Source organism: Dendrobates tinctorius, unplaced genomic scaffold (assembly GCF_039654945.1).
Source record: "Dendrobates tinctorius isolate UK_male_01 unplaced genomic scaffold, ASM3965494v1 ptg000059l, whole genome shotgun sequence".
NCBI lineage: Eukaryota > Metazoa > Chordata > Amphibia > Anura > Dendrobatidae > Dendrobates > Dendrobates tinctorius.
In genome coordinates this window covers 14,959,750-14,979,150 of record NW_027361727.1, presented here as the reverse complement: position 1 = coordinate 14,979,150, position 19,401 = coordinate 14,959,750, and the positions used below count along the sequence as shown (strand labels likewise).

Sequence of the window (19,401 nt, the reverse complement as noted above, 5' to 3'; positions counted from 1 at the left end):
AGATGGCAGCGGCTAGACCAGGGTGTTGACTGTGAACCACAGAATCCAGTAGCTAGACCTGGGTGTCTGCTGTGAACCACAGATGGCAGCGGCTAGACCAGGGTGTTGGCTGTGAACCACAGAATCCAGTAGCTAGACCTGGGTGTCTGCTGTGAACCACAGATAGCAGCGGCTAGACCAGAGTGTTGGCTGTGAACCACAGAATCCAGTAGCTAGACCTGGGTGTCTGCTGTGAACCACAGATGGCAGCGGCTAGACCAGGGTGTTGACTGTGAACCACAGAATCCAGTAGCTAGACCTGGGTGTCTGCTGTGAACCACAGATGGCAGCGGCTAGACCAGGGTGTTGACTGTGAACCACAGATAGCAGCGCTAGATCAGTGCATCGGCTGTGAACCACAGATGGCAGAGGCTAGACCAGGGTGTCTGCTGTGAACCACTGATGGCAGTGGCTAGACCAGGCATTGGCTGTGAAACACAGATGGAAGTGGCTAGACCAAAGTGTCGACTGTGAACCACAGATGGCAGTGGCTAGACCAGGGTGTTGACTGTGAACCACAGATAGCAGCGGCTAGACCAGAGTGTTGGCTGTGAACCACAGAATCCAGTAGCTAGACCTGGGTGTCTGCTGTGAACCACAGATGGCAGCGGCTAGACCAGGGTGTTGACTGTGAACCACAGATAGCAGCGCTAGATCAGTGCATCGGCTGTGAACCACTGATGCCAGTGGCTAGACCAGGGTGTCGGCTGTGAACCACAGATAGCAAAGGGTAGACCAAGGTGTTGGCTGTGAACCACAGATGGCAGTGTGTTATGGATGAGTCACCGAAGGAGGAAAAAACAAAAATAATAGCTAAGTCCAGAAAACCAGAGAAGTTGGAAGCTATCGGATTGCAGACCCCTGAACCTATCCACAGCAACTAGCAGTAGCTGTGGGGGGTTCCTACGGTGCCCTAGACCCCTCGATCACAGCCGGAGAACTAAATTAGCCTAAAGACAGAAAGGGGAAATCTAAAGTGCCCCAGAGCAGACCACAAAGCAATAGGCAGCCCCCAACATATAATGACTGTGAAGCAAGATGAAAAACACTAACACAGATAGACAGGTTGAGCAAATGATGGGGCCCAAGCTAACTAAATAGGACAGGATAGAAAAGCTGCTGTCTGCAATCTGCAAAAACCCTATCCAAAAATGAACCAACAGACTGATAGGAAAAACAGGCCCTGAAGTCGCTAGGCTTCAAAAAGACTATATCAGCACTCAGGTATATTCTGAAGACAGAGCCAGAGATCAACAGATCAGAGACAAAAATGGAATTCAGCTCACCCCCGGCCGGGGATGGCTGAACTCCAAAAAACAAGGCAAACAAAACCAGAACTAAAGTGTACAAAAGGCAGAGCAAAACTTAGCTTTGAGAAGCAGAAATCAGACTGGTCTCCAAGAATCCAGCAGGAAATCACCAGCAAGGCAGCAGGGCGTCGGCTGCCTTATATCCAGTCATCAGTTCCTGTGACCCAGTCATCATCTACCTGCTCAGCCGTTTGGTAATCAGCCTCACTACCTTTCTTCGCCAGAAGAGGGAGTTCATCAGACCTCACTGGTGAAGGGAAAAATGAACTCACAACAGCAGTGGCTAGATCAGTGCATCGACTGTGAGCCACAGATGCCAGTAGCTAGACCAGAGTGTTGGCTGTGAACCACAGATGGCAGTTGTGCTGTATTGCACAGGCTTCACTTCTGGACCTGCTGCATCCCCGCAGTGCATTCATCTCCCATTCATGTCCAAAGACAGATGTAGCCATTGGAAGTCTGGATTAAGTGGGACTTTGATAGTTGAACTGCGCTAGAGTTGTGCTTGCATAGCATTTATGTTTTCTGTTTAATATACTTTTTATGATATGGTTTACTGTTCTATGATCATTTTCTTGTCTTGTGTGAGAATTGTGTTTTTTTTTGTTAATGGGAAATGTGAGACTTTTTAATGTGACCTTATTGGAAGCTTTAAAGGGCTTGGGTCACTTACATATTACATCCACTCTAAACTTCAGAAGAATGAATAATTTTTGCAATTTTCATGCTATTGAGAACATAATCCAGGGAAGAGTCCTGACATCATCTTACATAGTATGGTGACACCTGGAGTTCAAAGTGAATAGCGTTGTGCAGTTCTATCTGTGGGTGTTTGCACATGCTCAGTAACTCTCCTTTAGTTCTTTGCTTAGTTATTCCCTGTTCTTTGCAAAGGAGCCAATAGAAATGGTTTGCGTGGCAGAAAACTATTTTTATTGGCTGCTCTGCAGTTAACAGTGAATAACTATGCAGAAACCTGACTGTGAGGAGAGTGACTGAGCATGTGCAAACAGATGCACTTGCACATTTTGCCCCTCCTTCTCAACATCTGCTGTGTATATTTGGCTAAGCTTGATGCCAATATATGGAGATGAGCCCACTATATACCTGGCAGATATCAGCTGTGTTATACACCCATATACTGATGTACTGTAATATATACTATAAACATTTGTAAGTTCAAGTCCTACTAAAGAGATGCCATAAAAAAACTTAATTTTTTAAAAAACACAGATGTTGGCATCACTCCATTTTCCAATGCAAAAATTAAAAAATAAATTGCCATATCCACAGGAGTCCAATCTTTTAGAAAACTAAACTAATTTACCTATATGTTAAACACCGTAAAGCAAAAAAATTAAAACACACATATTGCATTTTTTGGGGGGTGATCTCACCTCTACCAATCAAAATATTTATAGGTGCCCCAAAATTATACCAATATAAACTGCAACTCGCCTTGCAAAAAGCGAGCCCTCACACAACTCCATCAACGAAAAAATAAAAACGATGGCACAAACAATTATTTTTTCAAAGATCAACATTTTTTAAATCACTAAAATATTTAAAAAAAACCCATAAATTTGGCCTCGCTGTAATCCACTGACCTGAAGAATCATGTTGCCAGCTAATTTGATTAATAATAATAATAATAATAATAATAAAGTCTTCCTTAAATAATGGACGGTAATAAAAACAAGATAAAAAAAAAATGGCAAAATAATGCTTTTGTTTACTTTTCATCAATGAAAAAAAGCTCAATTGTTTCTTTTTTTTACATTTTTCAGTGCATTATATGGTAAAGTGAATGGTATTATTTAAACTTGTCCCACTAAAACCAAGCTTTTGTATAGTCATGTTAGGCTGGTTTCACATTAGCGCTTTTTAAGCGCACGCACGGCCGGGGGTAGCTCCGCCCCCGAGCTGGCTCTCTGCCCGGCGTGCCCGCCCCTTGCTAATAGCGCCGCCTCCTAGCGGACAGCGGCGCCTGCGATCGGCGCACCCTATCTTTAGCATAGGGTGCGCAGATCGTGCGCAGGCCGTGCGCTAGTTGCGCTTTGACCTGCGCTGCGCACTTTTGACGGTGTGCCGTGCGCGCCAAAATCAAACTTTTCGGATTTTGGAGCGCACGGCGCACCGTCAAAAGTGCGCAGCGCAGGTCAAAGCGCAACTAGCGCACGATCTGCGCACCCTATGCTAAAGATAGGGTGTGCCGATCGCAGGCGCCGCTGTGCGCTAGGAGGCGGCGCTACAAGCAAGGGGCGGGCACGCCGGGCAGAGAGCCGGCTCGGGGGCGGAGCTACCCCCGGCCGTGCGTGCGCTTAAAAAGCGCTAATGTGAAACCAGCCTTAGCGGAAAAATAAAAAAAAGTTTTAAAGTTTTTGGAAATCGGGGAGGAATCTGATGGGCCAAAAAAAAAATCAAAATTGGTCACTATAGGAATGGGTGGATGGCAAATAAACTGCAAGCATTGTTCATGTTTAATGATTTTTTCACAGTGGATGTGATATGTAATAGACAGCAAACCCCTTTAAATTCGTAGTCTGGTCAAAAATTACAGCCATAGTGCGGACACTAAAATTCAGCAGCACTATGGCAATCTGTATGAAGTGTAAAATTCAATTGTTAGAACTAAGTATAAAACTGTTTTCATAATCAATTATTACTAATGTATTTTTGCTGTGTACTGCTTTGCTTTTATGCCTTTGGTTGGTCACACTAAAAATGTCATTTACCTTGTTCCCCTCAGGGTCTATCTCAGTCAATAGTAGAAACACCCCCTTCCAAGTTGGAGGTGATAGTGAAATTCTTGACCTAGATGGAGAAATGTATCTAGGAGGTCTTCCGGAACCAAGAGAAGATCTACAACTTCCCCCTGAGGTTTGGACGGCCTCTCTTGGCTTGGGATTCGTAGGTTGCATTCGGGACCTTTTTGTGGATGGCAAAAGCAGAGACATTCGACGGCTATCTGAGGTATCGGGGGCTGCTGGTGTAACTCCCTTCTGTACTCGAGAAACCCAGCGCCACTGTACTAACTCCCCGTGTAGAAATGGAGGGCAATGTAGGGAAGGCTGGAACCGCTTTATCTGTGACTGTGTGGGGACAGGATACCTTGGGGACACATGCGAGAGAGGTGAGTTATAACCTACAATTTACACATCATCATATTAGCTATAAGAACACTTTATATTATCCAATACATTGCTGTAAAAGTAGAAAATGTAATTATTAGTGATGAGTGAGCGTTCTCTCCACTGCTCGTTACTCGACCAAGTATAGCGGGTGCTCGAACACCATTCTCGAGTCCCCGGCCCGAGAGAGACCTCTTCCCACACACCCCAACCCCCTGCCCTCCTGTTAGGGTCTTCTGGAAAACTGCTCGAGTTTCCCATTGACTTCCATTACACTCCATACTCATATAGCGCCCGTCTGAGTGTCCAACTTGCTCGATCCGAGTACCGAGCACTCGAGCATTTTAGTGTCCAATCATCACTAGTAATTATGTTCATCAATGACTCAAACTGCTTGCCGAGAGTGCACATAGAGATTTTTGTAGCTTGAAAGAAATTGCTCTAAAAATGCTCAAAAAGCTCTTCCTATTCTCTTCTATTGTAAAACCACTTTGTAGGTCATATGTTTTGTCTATTGAGTGTTTTTTCCACTTCAGATTTTAATAAATGCCTGGTGGGTAAAAAAAAAAAAACAGTCTGTGTTCCATGTTGGGTTAATTTTATTTTACTCACTTATATGGCGCCATTAAGTTATACAATGCTTTACAGACATCATCATCGCTGTCCCCATTGGGGCTCACAATCTTAATTCCCTATCAGTATTTCTTTGAAGGGTGGAAGGAAATCGGGGCACTCCTCATAGGTGACCCACGTAAACACGGGAGAAGATACAAACTCCTTGCAGATGTTGGCCTTTGTGCTCAGTGCTTTTACGTTGTGACACTGGTATCCTAACCACTGAGCCACCGTGCTGTCCATCTCCTTTATTCAGAAGTGCACTACTCCCCGCCTCTTGCTTCCTGCATGCTCCAGAAGATTGACAGCTCATACCAGCAGCACTGTCAAGTGATCCAGCTAACTTCAGTGCAGTGCTTGCAAGCTCTAAAGCTTGCTGTCATCAAACCTGCATATTACCCTGATTGCCATTGCACCAGGGCATCGGGATGAGCAGGGTAAAGCACCAGAATTGGTGGATCTAATATGATGTAACAATTCTGGGCCGGCTACGGGCTTCTATTTTTTGGCTGGGGATGTGCCATTAATCAGAGATTACCCCAGCCTGATAATAGAAGCCAGCAGCTGACTGCTTTATCTGTGCTGGTTTTATAATATGCGGGGGACCCCATGCCATTTTTTAAATTTAATTATTTATTTAATGCACCGACTACAATGATCATCAGTGTCGCCAGGTAGACCAGGATGACCGTTGTAGTCAGCACCTGGCGCCTGTAAATAGCACTAACTGTACTGCTTTTCCCACCCGCTGGGGCATTTAATTCGGGTACGTGTCACACGGATGTCATCAATGTGCACGTGTACGGTACTGCCTCCGTGCCACTGGAAAAAAACAAGAACATGTCTGCGGGTTTTTCACACGGACACACGCAGGGCCGGACTGGGACTAAAATTCAGCCCTGGCATTTGAAGTTACACAGGCCCACTAGTCACATGGTGACTATATAATATCTTTGTACACTTGTAGTTTACAAGAAGTGAGAGGAGATTAACACGACTATATAACATGTAGTCACAGCTGTGCCCAGTATTTCAGCTCAGTCCTATTTATTGCTTTTAGGTACAGTACTCCTCCCAAATCTCTGTCCCCTTTTGTATGCATGATTACAGAATTCCTGGCAGAACTGCTATCCATTGGGCAACCAGACCCCCTGGTCATAGCCGCCCCTATCATACCTCCCAACTTTTGAAGAAGGGAAAGAGGGGCTGCAAATTTTGGCCACGCCCAGCCACACCCATTTCACAACTAGTCACACCTATATCCACACCTAATCGCACCCATTTAGCACTGCTGATCACACTGACTGGTACTGAGGGCACAGTGGCTGGCATTATGGGCACACTGACTGGCACTAAGGAAGAGAGAAAACAGAGAGAGAGAGAAAAAAGAAAACAGAGAGAGCGAGAAAGAAAGGGGAAAGAAAGAACAGTGAGAGACAAAGAAAGAACAGTGAGAGACAGAGAAAGAACAGAGAGAGAAAGAAAGAGGGGAAAGAAAGAAAGAACAGAGAGAGACAGAGAAAGAACAGAGAGAGAAAGAAAAAGAGAGAAAGAAATAAAGAAAGATTCTACAAAGACACTATAGCAGCCCTGCTCCCATTGTAGTGCCGACCTGAGCCTCCCGATGCAGGACATATCATGATCCGCTCACATGGCCAGCATCCCCGATTCCAAGGCGATCCTGCTGTCTGCGCTGTCGGAGGAGGACATGGTGATGGATCTGAAGCATTCCTGGTTCCGTCACAATCTCCTCATGAAATTATCTCATTTCCGGTCAGCTTCCAGCACATCACTTCAGGTGGAACGTCATGTGTGTGTTTTAAAATGCTCCTCGGGGCTCTGCCGTGTACTCCTGTGTCCGTGGGAAAAGCCCGCTTTGTATGCTCCGTACACACTTGGCTCCGCTCCGTACACACACGGCTCCACTCTGTCCACCTCGTACACGCGTGGCTCCGCTCCGTACACCTCGTACACACACGGCTCCTCTCCGTACACCTCGTACGCACACGGCTCCTCTCCATACACCTCGTACACACACGGCTCCTCTCCGTACACCTCGTACACACACGGCTCCTCTCCGTACACCTCGTACACGCGCGGCTCCACCTCGTACACACACGCGGCTCCGCTCCGTACACCTCGCACACATGCGGCTCCGCTCTGTACACCTCGTACACGCGCGGCTCCACCTCGTACACACACACGGCTCCTCTCCGTACACCTCGTACACACACGGCTCCTCTCCGTACACCTCGCACACACGCGGCTCCTCTCCGTACACCTCGTACACACACGGCTCCTCTCCGTACACCTCATACATGCGCGGCTCCTCTCCGTACACCTCGTACACACGCGGCTCCGCTCCGTACACCTCGTACACACGCGGCTCCTCTCCGTACACCTCGTACACACGCGGCTCCGCTCCGTACACCTCGTACACACGCGGCTCCGCTCCGTACACCTCGTACACACGCGGCTCCGCTCCGTACACCTCGTACACACGCGGCTCCTCTCCGTACACCTCGCACACACGCGGCTCCGCTCCGTACACCTCGTACACACAGCTCCTCTCCGTACACCTCGTACACACACGGCTCCTCTCCGTACACCTCATACATGCGCGGCTCCACCTCGTACACACACGCGGCTCCGCTCCATACACCTCGTACACGCGCGGCTCCTCTCCGTACATCTCGCACACATGCGGCTCCGCTCCGTACACCTCATACACACGCGGCTCCGCTCCGTACACCTCGTACACACGCGGCTCCGCTCCGTACACCTCGTACACACGCGGCTCCGCTCCGTAAACCTCGTACACACGCGGCTCCGCTCCGTACACCTCGTACACACGCGGCTCCGCTCCGTACACCTCGTACACACGCGGCTCCGCTCCGTACACCACGGACACACGCGGCTCCTCTCCGTACACCTCGCACACACGCGGCTCCGCTCCGTACACCTCGTACACACAGCTCCTCTCCGTACACCTCGCACACACGCGGCTCCGCTCCGTACACCTCGTACACACAGCTCCTCTCCGTACACCTCGTACACACACGGCTCCTCTCCGTACACCTCATACATGCGCGGCTCCACCTCGTACACACACGCGGCTCCGCTCCATACACCTCGTACACGCGCGGCTCCTCTCCGTACACCTCGCACACATGCGGCTCCGCTCCGTACACCTCATACACACGCGGCTCCGCTCCGTACACCTCGTACACACGCGGCTCCGCTCCGTACACCTCGTACACACGCGGCTCCGCTCCGTACACCTCGTACACACGCGGCTCCGCTCCGTACACCTCGTACACACGCGGCTCCGCTCCGTACACCTCGTACACACGCGGCTCCGCTCCGTACACCACGGACACACGCGGCTCCTCTCCGTACACCTCGCACACACGCGGCTCCGCTCCGTACACCTCGTACACACAGCTCCTCTCCGTACACCTCGCACACACGTGGCTCCGCTCCGTACACCTCGTACACACAGCTCCTCTCCGTACACCTCATACACACACGGCTCCTCTCCGTACACCTCATACATGCGCGGCTCCACCTCGTACACACACGCGGCTCCGCTCCGTACACCTCGTACACACACGCGGCTCCGCTCCGTACACCTCGTACACGCGCGGCTCCGCTCCGTACACCTCGTACACACGCGGCTCCGCTCCGTACACCTCGTACACGCGCGGCTCCACTCCGTACACCTTGTACACACACGGCTCCTCTCCGTACACCTCGTACACACGCGGCTCCGCTCCGTACACCTCGTACACACACGGCTCCGCTCCGTACACCTCGTACACACAGGGCTCCGCTCCGTACACCTCGTACACACGGCTCCGCTCCGTACACCTCGTACACACGCGGCTCCGCTCCGTACACCTCGTACACACACAGCTCCGCTCCGTACACCTCGTACACACACGGCTCTGCTACATCCACACTGTAAATCCTGACCCCACACATACTTACCTCAACCAGCACCATGACAACAGCAAAGCAGAGTCTTGCAGACGGTAGAGGCAAGGCTGAGCGCACAGGACCTGTGATGAGGTCACAGGAGGGGCGGAGTCAGGGGGAGACATGATCGGGGGTCTGGACAAAGGCTCCTGATCATGTGACCCCCTGACTCCTCCCCTCCTGTGACCTCATCACAGGTCCTGCGAACAGAGCGAGCAGGCAAGCGAGTGCGACGCTGTGAGTGGCTGCGGGGGGGAGGGGGTCTCATCTCATGCGGGGGCGAGGTTGGGGGGCGTGGCGGCTTATCTCCTTGCAGTGCGGGAGGAACTTGAAACTATCACCGCCCGCAGAGGGCCGGCGGCAGGAGCAACAGTGGCCGCAGCAGCTGGCAAGCGGCCAGATGATCGGCGCTGCCCGCGGCCCACGTGACAGCGGCCCAGCGGGAAAATGCCCGGTTGGTTATATTGCCAATCCGGGCCTGGACACACGGTCCTTAGGAAAATCATGACGTGACTGCACCACCATTGAATAAAATGGGTGTGTGTCTGTATTTGTGGTCTTTCAAGAACAGACCGCAAAAACGGATGTGTGAAGGGGGCCTCAAGGAAACTTTGAATATGCTCTACGAATCTTCTGTATTTACATAGGTTATATCGAACCAGTAACATGAATTATAGTCAGTGGGAGTCCAACAGCTGGGAATCCCCCACGAATAATGAGAATGGGGGGACCAAAGTCTTGTGTTAATGGAGCGGTTGTGCGCATGCATGAACATCACTGGGTATAGAACCTGTGGACGCACATGCGCACTATTCCTCCATAGATTTATAGAAGTGAATGGAATGATGATCATGCATTAACTTGGGACTTTAGGACCACTGTTCTTGTGATCAGTGGGGGTTCCAGCATTTGGACTTATGCCTACCTTAAATTTATCACTTATCTTGTGCTCCTGTCCAAAAAAAAGTTGGCTATCTGTTTTTGGATGTAATGACGCCTAACAACCTAATTATGTCTCCTATACTTTTTCTCCCTTACATCTTGAAACTGAGTCATCATCATTGGCATTCCTTATCTCATCCATTTCTACTCCTGGTTACAGAAGCAGCAGTCCTGAGCTATGACGGCAGCATGTATCTCAAGGTCCTGCTCCCCGGTGTCACACATACTGAAGCAGAGGACGTCTCTTTACGTTTTATGTCCCAGCGAGCTTATGGACTTCTTTTGGCAACAACTTCCAAAGAGTCTGCAGATACATTACGACTAGAACTTGATGGAGGAAAAGTGAAGCTCACAGTAAACCTAGGTATCTATTCCAAGCCCCTTTTGCCAAGAAGAACATGACCTTGTTAAGCCAATGGCTAGCGTCACAGAGACAAACTATTGATTTTATGAGTAGTAATAAAACACAGCAGCAAAGATCAGTTATTTAAAGGGAGTCTGTTAGCATATAATTTTCTTATAAGGTGACAACATTGCCACGTAGGGCAGCATGCATTAAGAAGTATCTTTAGTTAACAAATGTGTGGCCCAGTGCACCTTCACACCATCAGTCACTTTAGCCAGAGATGCCTCCTGCTTCATGATTAACATCACTGGCTTCACTCAGACAGCTCTGTCTCGGTTAAAATCCTGCACGTGTCCTCAAAACAGTGGCGCACTGCCAATGATGACAGGCCATATGGCCGCTATGGGGCCTGTGAGTCGGAGAGGGGGGACGCTGCTAGTGCTGGCACCAGTTTCCCTTCTCTTGTCATCCTGTATGCCAATATAGTTGAAAGCAATGATGGAGGAGGGTGCATCTTTCTTCGACTGCATCTAAAGTCTTGGTGCAGCGGATGCAATGAAGTCACTACATGGTGCATTATACTGTATGGAAGACTATGGGGAATGCAGTATACTGTATCGAGTACTATGGGGGTACAGTTTACTGTATGGAGGACTAGAGGGAGTGCAGTATACTATATGGAGGACTATGGGGAGTGCATTATACTATATGGAGGACCATGAGGTGTGCATTATACTATATGGGATGTTATGTTGAGTGCATTATACTGTATGGAGGATTATGAGGTGTGCATTATACTGTATGGAGGACTATGGGGTGTGCATTATAATGTATAGAGGACTATGGAGATGCATTATCCTATATTGAGGACTATGGAGATGCATTATCCTATATGGAGGACTATGGGGTGCATCATACTATATGGAAGGCAATGTGAGGCTCATTATATTATATGGAAGACTATGTGGGGGCCACTGTATTATTTGGAGGGCTATGTGGAAACTTTTATATTTTATGGAGGGCTATGTGGGGGCCACTGTATTATTTTGAGGGCTATGTGGAAACTTTTATACTTTATGGAGGGCTATGTGGGGGCCATTATACGGTATGCAAGCAGTTATACAGTGTGAAGATTTATGTGAGGGCCATCATATTGTTTTAAGGGCTGTGAGTGGGTGATTATACTGTTTGGAGGGATAGTCCAGGTCATTATATACTGTGGGAGAGGTCATTATACTGTATGGAGGGCTGTGTGGGGGTCATAGTAGGGGGATCATACTGTGTTGAGGGTCACCATGCTTTGCCTGGGAGTTTAGGTGGAGTAAAGTAGGGTCATCAAATTGTGCATGTGGAGGATACTGTGGAGGAATTCACTATGGGGGTATCATATAGTGTTTGAGGGTCATTTTGGCAATATATTTTGGGTGAAATGAAGGAGGAATCATTGGCTTCAGTAGGAGGAAAATTACTTTGTAAAGGCTGCAAAGTTGTATGATGAGATATGCTCTTCTGTGTTGATGAATAGTGGGGCCCAATTAGAACCTTTGCTATGGAGCCCCATGATTTCTATGTATTGCCTCTGCCTCAGATCAATCTCTCTTCTTGACTTGGTTGTCTGTTCGGTGTATCTGTACCCCGATTTTGTGAGGACAAGCGCTCACACAGGAAGCCGGTGCTGTCAGTCATGAAGTGGCGAGCAGACTTGCCAAGTCTGATTGATTGTCAGAGTGAAGTAAAGTCTAACTCTTTTTAGGATAAGTTGCCCCATTGCGCACTGTTGATACTTTTCAACAGAGTTTAAATAGTTAATTAGCAGTATAATTCAGATAGCGAGTATATCGCTGCTTTGTCATTTTGACTTCAGCCATCTTAACATGCATTGGGGAGTATTTAACAGGCATCTATAAGCTTCATCTCGTGAGACATATATCTCTATTCAAGACTAGATCATTGGTGTGTAAACGCTGTCAGCTTAAAAATGAAGCTCTGCGGAATAGAATAATTGAAGGGGGTGAGGAGCTTTCTTTTGTGGAAGAACATTGTCACCAGATAATTATTTCTTCCTCAATTACCCTTCTTAGAAGCGAGTCCCCATTTGGCTTGAAGATATCTAAATATTTATATAATTGCACGATTACAATTGTCGCCTTGTTTCCGGGACTATGACGGAGACACAAGTTGTTTCCACTAAGGATTCTAGAATCTGGACCAATTAACTTAATGAACAGAAGTAGTGCTACTGCTCAGCCTGTTATCCAAAAAAAGGAAGCCCTGAAATTTGGTTAAGGCTCCTAAACATGTTGTATTAATGTAGACTAAACTGGCTGACTTCGGTTGAATTGTCCGACCATCTGATGTTTGGAGGCCAACAGTATCTGCTTTGGTTTGAGTGCGATTCAATGTTTTGTCAGACCGCACTCGGACTGAAAATCCGGTTGTTATTCCATTGGGTATTGCACATGTCCAATTTTTTTTCCAAGTCTGTTTAAGGGGAAAAAAAATCACAGCATGCCCGATTTGCATCCGTAAATTGGATTGTATTCAGCCATGCAAATCACTGGGTCTGTCTAAAACAAAATCCACGCCGAAAACATCTGAGTGCAGTCTGATTTTCAAAGAATTACAGAATGGAGAAGATGGAGAATCCCATCGTCTTCACATCAGAAAACATCGTATCACACTCTGATCAGAGTGTGATTAGTATAATTGGACTGATTTTCATGGATATGAAAATAGGGTTGTGTGACCCAAGCCTTAGGATAGGTCATCAATATCCAATCGTGAGGGTGTGAAATCCAAGTTCTCCACTAATCAGCTGTTCTTGGTTAGCTGTGATCAGTTGTGGGGCTGCACAGCACATTTCCATCAACGATATAATGGCTACAGTGGGGTACTGACCAAACCACTCCCATTTATTTGAATATGGGTGGATGTGCAGTACCCAGCCACAACCTTTATATAGCTGCAAGAGCTTTGCTGTGCAGCTCCACAACTGATCACATCTGGTCACTGTGAGCAGATGATCAGTGGGTGTGTCTGCTGTTGCACCCCCCACCGATCTGATATCGATGACGTATCCCAAAGAAAAGTCATCAGATAGAAAAGTAATGGACAACCCCTTTAGAACCTGATCCATTTGTTTTGAGAGGACATAAGCTGCTATCAGGGCCTTTCTCAAAAAATAAAACCTATATGGATGAGTAGGCAGAGAAAGCTGTCAATAAGCAAGTGTTCAACCAACTCCAATGATCTCGATACGGCCAGTTTTAGAAGCAGATCAACTACTCCATTTCAATGGAGAGTCTATTATTGCGGATTTTGGATCATCTGCGATCAGCTGACTGCAATAGGATCATCAGAACCGTACAGGAGGCGCTGTCCAAATGGAACCACTATGTGTTCATATACAATCTTATGCAACCAACTTGGCAAAAATTCAGGTTACCTTTTCTTTTAAAATGATTTTCCAGGTTGCCACATAATTCTTGTTCGTTTATAGACCTCATTTTTTCAATTCCACGAAGGCTACGCTCCCACAATGAGTGCTTGGCAAGTTTTTGATATTGCAGATTTTCGGAACCATTTTTGCACCCATTAGGTAAAATAGGTTACTTGCCTTTTTTTGAAAATACGCAGTGTAAAAAAATGACCTAGAACTCATCGTGGGAACCTAGCCTCAATATATTATTTTTTGTTCAGGTATTAGTTCTGCTATCTCCAATTGAGCACAGGATGGTAAGGATGATACTTGACTCAGGGGTGAGCATATTGCTGGTGAATTAAGTATTGAGCACGTCACCAATTTTCTAAGTAAATCAATTTCTAAAGATGCTATTGACATGAAATTGTCACCAGATGTCGGTAATAACCCATCAAATCCACACAGACAAAGAAATCAAACCATAGATGTCCATAAACTAAGTTATGTGTAACAATGAGAAATGACACTGGGAAAAAGTATTGAACTTTTTAAGAAAGAGAGGTGCAAAAAGCCCTGGAAAGTCCTGACACTAGCTGAAATCTATGAGTAATTAGAAAACAATCCTGCCACTTAGTGAATATTATCAGCTGGTTCAACTGATGACCTATAAAAATGTGTCTCATTACCAAGGTGCCACCCAAGAAACATCTCATGATGGGTAAAACCAGTGAGCTGTGTCAAGACCTTTGCAACCTTAAGCCCCCCGTCACACATAGCGATCTCGCGAGCGAGATCGCTGCTGAGTTACAAGTTTTGTGACGCAACAGCGATCTCACCAGCAAGATCGCTGTGTGTGACAGTGATCAGTGACCGGCCCCCCTGCCGGGTATCGCTGATCGTCCTGGAATGGCCAGGACATTTTTTTGATCGCTGGTCTCCCGCTGGCCAGCACGCATCGCTGTGTGTGACAGGCGGGAGACCAAAGATCAGCGAGCTGCCGCTGGTAACTAAGGTAAACATCACGTTTCTAAGCGGCGCGCAGCGCTTAGAAACCCGATGTGTACCTTAGTTACCAGCACGCTGGTGCAGGGAGCTGGTAACCAAGGTACACATCGGGTTTCTAAGTGCCGCGCGCTGGTAACTAAGGTACACATCGGGTCATGCGTCGCTTGTTACCCACGTGTCGCTGGTGCTGATCACTGGTGAAGCTGCCTGTTTGGCAACTCACCAGCGATCATGTAGCGACACACCAGCGATCCTGACAAGGTCATATCATTGTCGGGATCGCTGGTGCGTCGCTATGTGTGACCGGGCCCTTACTGTTGCAAAACATACTCATAGCATTGGTTACAGAAGAATTTCTAAACTACTGAGGGATTACAGTGAGCAGCACTGTTGGGGCCATAATCCAGAAATGGAAAGAACATAATTTCACCATAAACCAACCACGACCAGGTCCTTTCAGACAGAGGAGTAAAAAGAATTAACAGAAAGGTTGTCCAAGAGCCAATGACCTCCTGTGGAGAGCTACTAAAAGACCTGACATCAGCAGGTACAATTGTTTCAAAGAAAATAATAAGTAATGCACTCAACCTACATGGTGTGTATGCACGCTCACCACGCAAGACTGCATTGCTGAGCAAAAAGCATGGTCAAACGCGTTAAAGGTTTGTTCAGCAACGTTTAGACAATCCTGTGAAATAATGGGAGAATATAGAATGGTCAGAAGAGACCGAAATTGAACTCTTTGAATGCCATAATAGACAACATGTTTAGAGGCAAAAAAGCACTGCATATCACCCCAAAAACACCATACCACCAGTGAAGTCTGGACTTTGCAACATCATGTCGTGGGGCTGTTTTTCAGCAAACTCCATATAATTAAAAAAGTATGAATGGACACATGTATCAAAATATTCTTGATAAAAATCTGCTGCGGTCTACCAGAATGTTAAAGATTAAACCGATTGGACATTTCAGCAAGACAATGATCCCAAACACACAGCCAAGGAAACTCTCTCAATTGGTTTTAGGGACAGAAAATAAAACAGATAGAATGGCCAAGCCAATCACCAGACATGAATCCAATAGAAAATGAATGGAAGGAACTAAAGCTCAGAGTTCATAGAAGGAGCCCACCGGACCTTCAGGATGTGGAGAGTGTTTGTGTGGAAGAATGGGCCAAAATCACACCTGAGCAATGCCTGCGACTAGTTTCTCCATACAGGAGGCATCTTGAAGCTTCATCACCAACAATAGCAAAATAAATTTCAGCAATCGTGTTCAATACTTGTTCCCTGTGTCATTTTTCATTATTACGCATAATTTATGGAAATCCATGGTTTGATGTCTTTGCTCGTGTGGATTGGATGGGTTGTTATCGACATCTGCTGATAATTTTGTGTCAATAGCACCTTTATATATTTACTTAGGAAATTTTTGACGTGTTCAATACTTATTTCATCCGCTGTATCATTGGTTCCACCCTTAATATACTGTAATCTGTGGGAATTTTGTGTATTTTATTATTACTTTGCATGATTTATATTTTAGACATTTGTAGCTATACTAATACATTAAATATAGGTGTTTGTCTCTGTGACTTTTGCCATATTACCAGTCAGCCATGCTTTATGCATTGAAGTGTGGCTGAGTGGTGTTTTATTAGTTTTCTTCTTCTGTTAGTTTCCTCTCGGTGTTTGCTTTGCTGAAAACCCTTCAGACACATCTGGTCTGTCAGGCACGGAGTGGACATTTCAGAGTGACAAAGCCCTGCCCCACTGTACTCTTCCTAGACGATCACCCATTAATTCTCATATTATGGCTATTGTGCTTCTTCACTTCTCACTTTTTTTCAATTTCATTTTTGGAGCATTCATTAGATAGTCAACAAAGCGGAGAATTAATATTCTGTTGTGTGTAACAAAAGCAAGTGATTCATTTCCAAAAAGTAAATAAACATGCAAGCACTGCTGAATTAGATGGCCATAAAGCAGAGCTGCCATTGTACACAATTCTTCATGATATAGATCAGTTATCGGTGGACTTTCAAAGGCTTGAAGGAAACGGTTTAATGAACACTTTAACTTTGCTACATTGAAGATTTACTACTTTTTTTTTTCTACCAAATGAACCAGAGCAAACCTCTTTTATCATGTTATCCATGTACAGACGTATCATACATTTGTATGTGAGGCATGTTCGGCGGGCCCTTATAAGTTTTCCTTTTTGAGAGATTATTATTTTATTTAGATGTGTAGACAGAGAGTGAGACCCCTCTTCCATGAATGCACTGGACGTAAGTAGTTGCTTTGCCTGAAATATAGTCCCAAAGTCGGTATCACTATAGAGCTAAAATTGAGTCCTTTTGCTGAGTTTTCGAAGAACCTCCCAAGTTCTGATCAGTTTCTGCTCCAAAAAGACTCCATGTGGACATAGCCATTCAGCGGAAACTTTAGTTTTTGAGGAGTTTTGAGATGTGAAGGAAGATTTGTAGAGGTTCTGCTCCTAAAACGAGTCAACGAGTGGAACAGGCTACCTCGAGAGGTGGTGACTTCCTTCAATGGAAGTCTTCAAACTGAGGCTGGAGGACAGACATCTGTCTTAGATGGTTCAGTGAATCCTGCATTGAGCAGGGGGTTGGACCAGATGACCCAGGAGGTATCTTCTAACTCTACCTTTCTATGATCCGATTAAAAGTCCATGAAAAATTCTGTGTGAACATATCTTGAGAGTTTGTGCACACAACCTTTTTTTTAAGGCCTGGAAGTCACCTAAAAAACTGGCAAAAACGCCAAACAGAATAAATAGAATGCACTACAATGCCGTGTTTAGTTTGTCTTTTGTTGCTTCTTTTAACCTCTTCAAGCTTTGACATCCATGAAGTGGTTAAAAGAAGTATCCTGTTTATTCTTCGTGCGGCTTCCATTTTGGTCCTCTGGCATCTTAAAGACGTTGAGTGCACATACCCTAAAGTTTTGTACTGACAGTTTATTTACATGGATTATGGAGCGAATTCTGTTCTAAAATCTAGTTGAAAAACTTTTATAAACACTCTTTAAATATGCTGCCTATTGATTTCAATGGGAAAATACTATTTATAGTGTGTGGTGCTGTTTTTACACCACTGTGGAAAACAAAAGCAATGTCAATTTAAAAAAAAGCTCCCAGCTCCACCACCAAATTAGCGGAAACCGAAAAAAGCCACATTCACAACAACATACAAAAAAACAAAACACAAAAACCTATAAATACGTGTTTCTTTTAAGGCTATATTCCCACAAAACATATTTGCTGTTGACCTTTGTCAGTGAAGCGAAGGTCCTGTAGTGATACCTACATTGCAAAAAAAGGTTTGGCGAAGCCGGAAAGAATGAAAATTGCACCTACATCCGGAGCATAAATGGATATACTGCAGATCTAAAACCCATCGGTTTGAGCTGCAGATATGTTTTGCAGCACGTGCTGGAGATTTTTAAAAAAAATCTCATGTACTTGGTGGCACTGTAAAAATGCTATGGATTTTTGCACCTTAGAAACTTAACTTTATGTGATTTCTAGATGTGGATTTTTCACCTAGAACATCCACTTTAAAAAACTGTATTACCATACCCTCAGGGGGAAATGTATAAACATTGGCATTTAATTTGTCAATTTTTTGGGGAACGGGAGACTTATTTAGAATTTTGTGACATTAAAAAGTCATAATTGTTGTTTTAACACCGAAGATTGTGACTTTACAAGACACTTGGCACTTTTGAGAAGTTGATGGGAAAGTGGCTGCAGCAACTAGGCAAATAAGTCTAAGCTAGAAAAGTTGTATAAAAGTTTAAATTCTAATTCAAGTAGGGAAAATAGCTTAAAAATTGAAAAAAATAAATCATCTCTACAGATGCATCAAATTTATTGAACACTGCAAATTTGAGCATACCGTAGATAAAGGCAAAGCAACCTCCAGCAAAACTGACTTTAAAAATTCCTCTCGCGATAAATGCACCCCTAAATATCTAGCCAGAGTGAGCAAAATTAGGTTAATTTATTAAGAGGTTCAAGTCTGGTTGTCTGTCCAGAAAGTCAAGTCTATGCCAGCCCATGGGCATATCAGACATAAAATATAGAAATATTTCAGGCGTTGGTAGAAAAATAAAAGTCGCAAACTATTGAGCACATGGGGTTTGCCGTCATTTTTTATTTTAATAAATCATCTCATTAATATTTGGGAACCCCTTTAGTGCAGAGAGAGGATGTTTAATTATGCCCTTGTGGTTTTGTACCTGTAGCATGGGACTGTAAGAGAAACTTTTGAGGGTGACCGAGGGTGTTGGGTTTCAAAAAACTTTAAGGTCTACAGTCCTCCAAAAATTCTCTTCTCAATAGTTTTCACAACTTTTCCAAAATTTTCACAACTTTTCTTGCTGTTCCTCTTGCAATTGGAAAGCTTTGACTGTCACGGAGATGTTATTTTAATATATATTTACTAATATCACAATAGATCATATCCTCACCTTCAAATCAAATCATTCATATTCTTCATGTTCTACTTACTTCAGGAAAGAAATGTAAGTGGGGTCTGGTTCTGCCTCTTTATTGTCCATGTCCCCTTTTCCGTCGCGGTTGACG

At 45.5% G+C, this 19,401-nt stretch overlaps 1 protein-coding gene across 12 annotated transcripts in view; it reads left to right on the top strand.

Annotated features, from left to right (window-relative positions):
* NRXN2 (neurexin 2) overlaps positions 1–19,401 on the top strand; it is a 900,728-nt gene that overhangs the window by 426,220 nt on the left and 455,107 nt on the right. For all 12 annotated transcript variants that reach the window (XM_073578443.1, XM_073578436.1, XM_073578438.1 and 9 more), the window contains 2 exons: positions 4,099–4,482; positions 10,176–10,379. In XM_073578443.1, the coding sequence (XP_073434544.1) occupies positions 4,099–4,482; positions 10,176–10,379 (588 nt within the window). The remainder of the gene's footprint in view (positions 1–4,098; positions 4,483–10,175; positions 10,380–19,401) is intronic.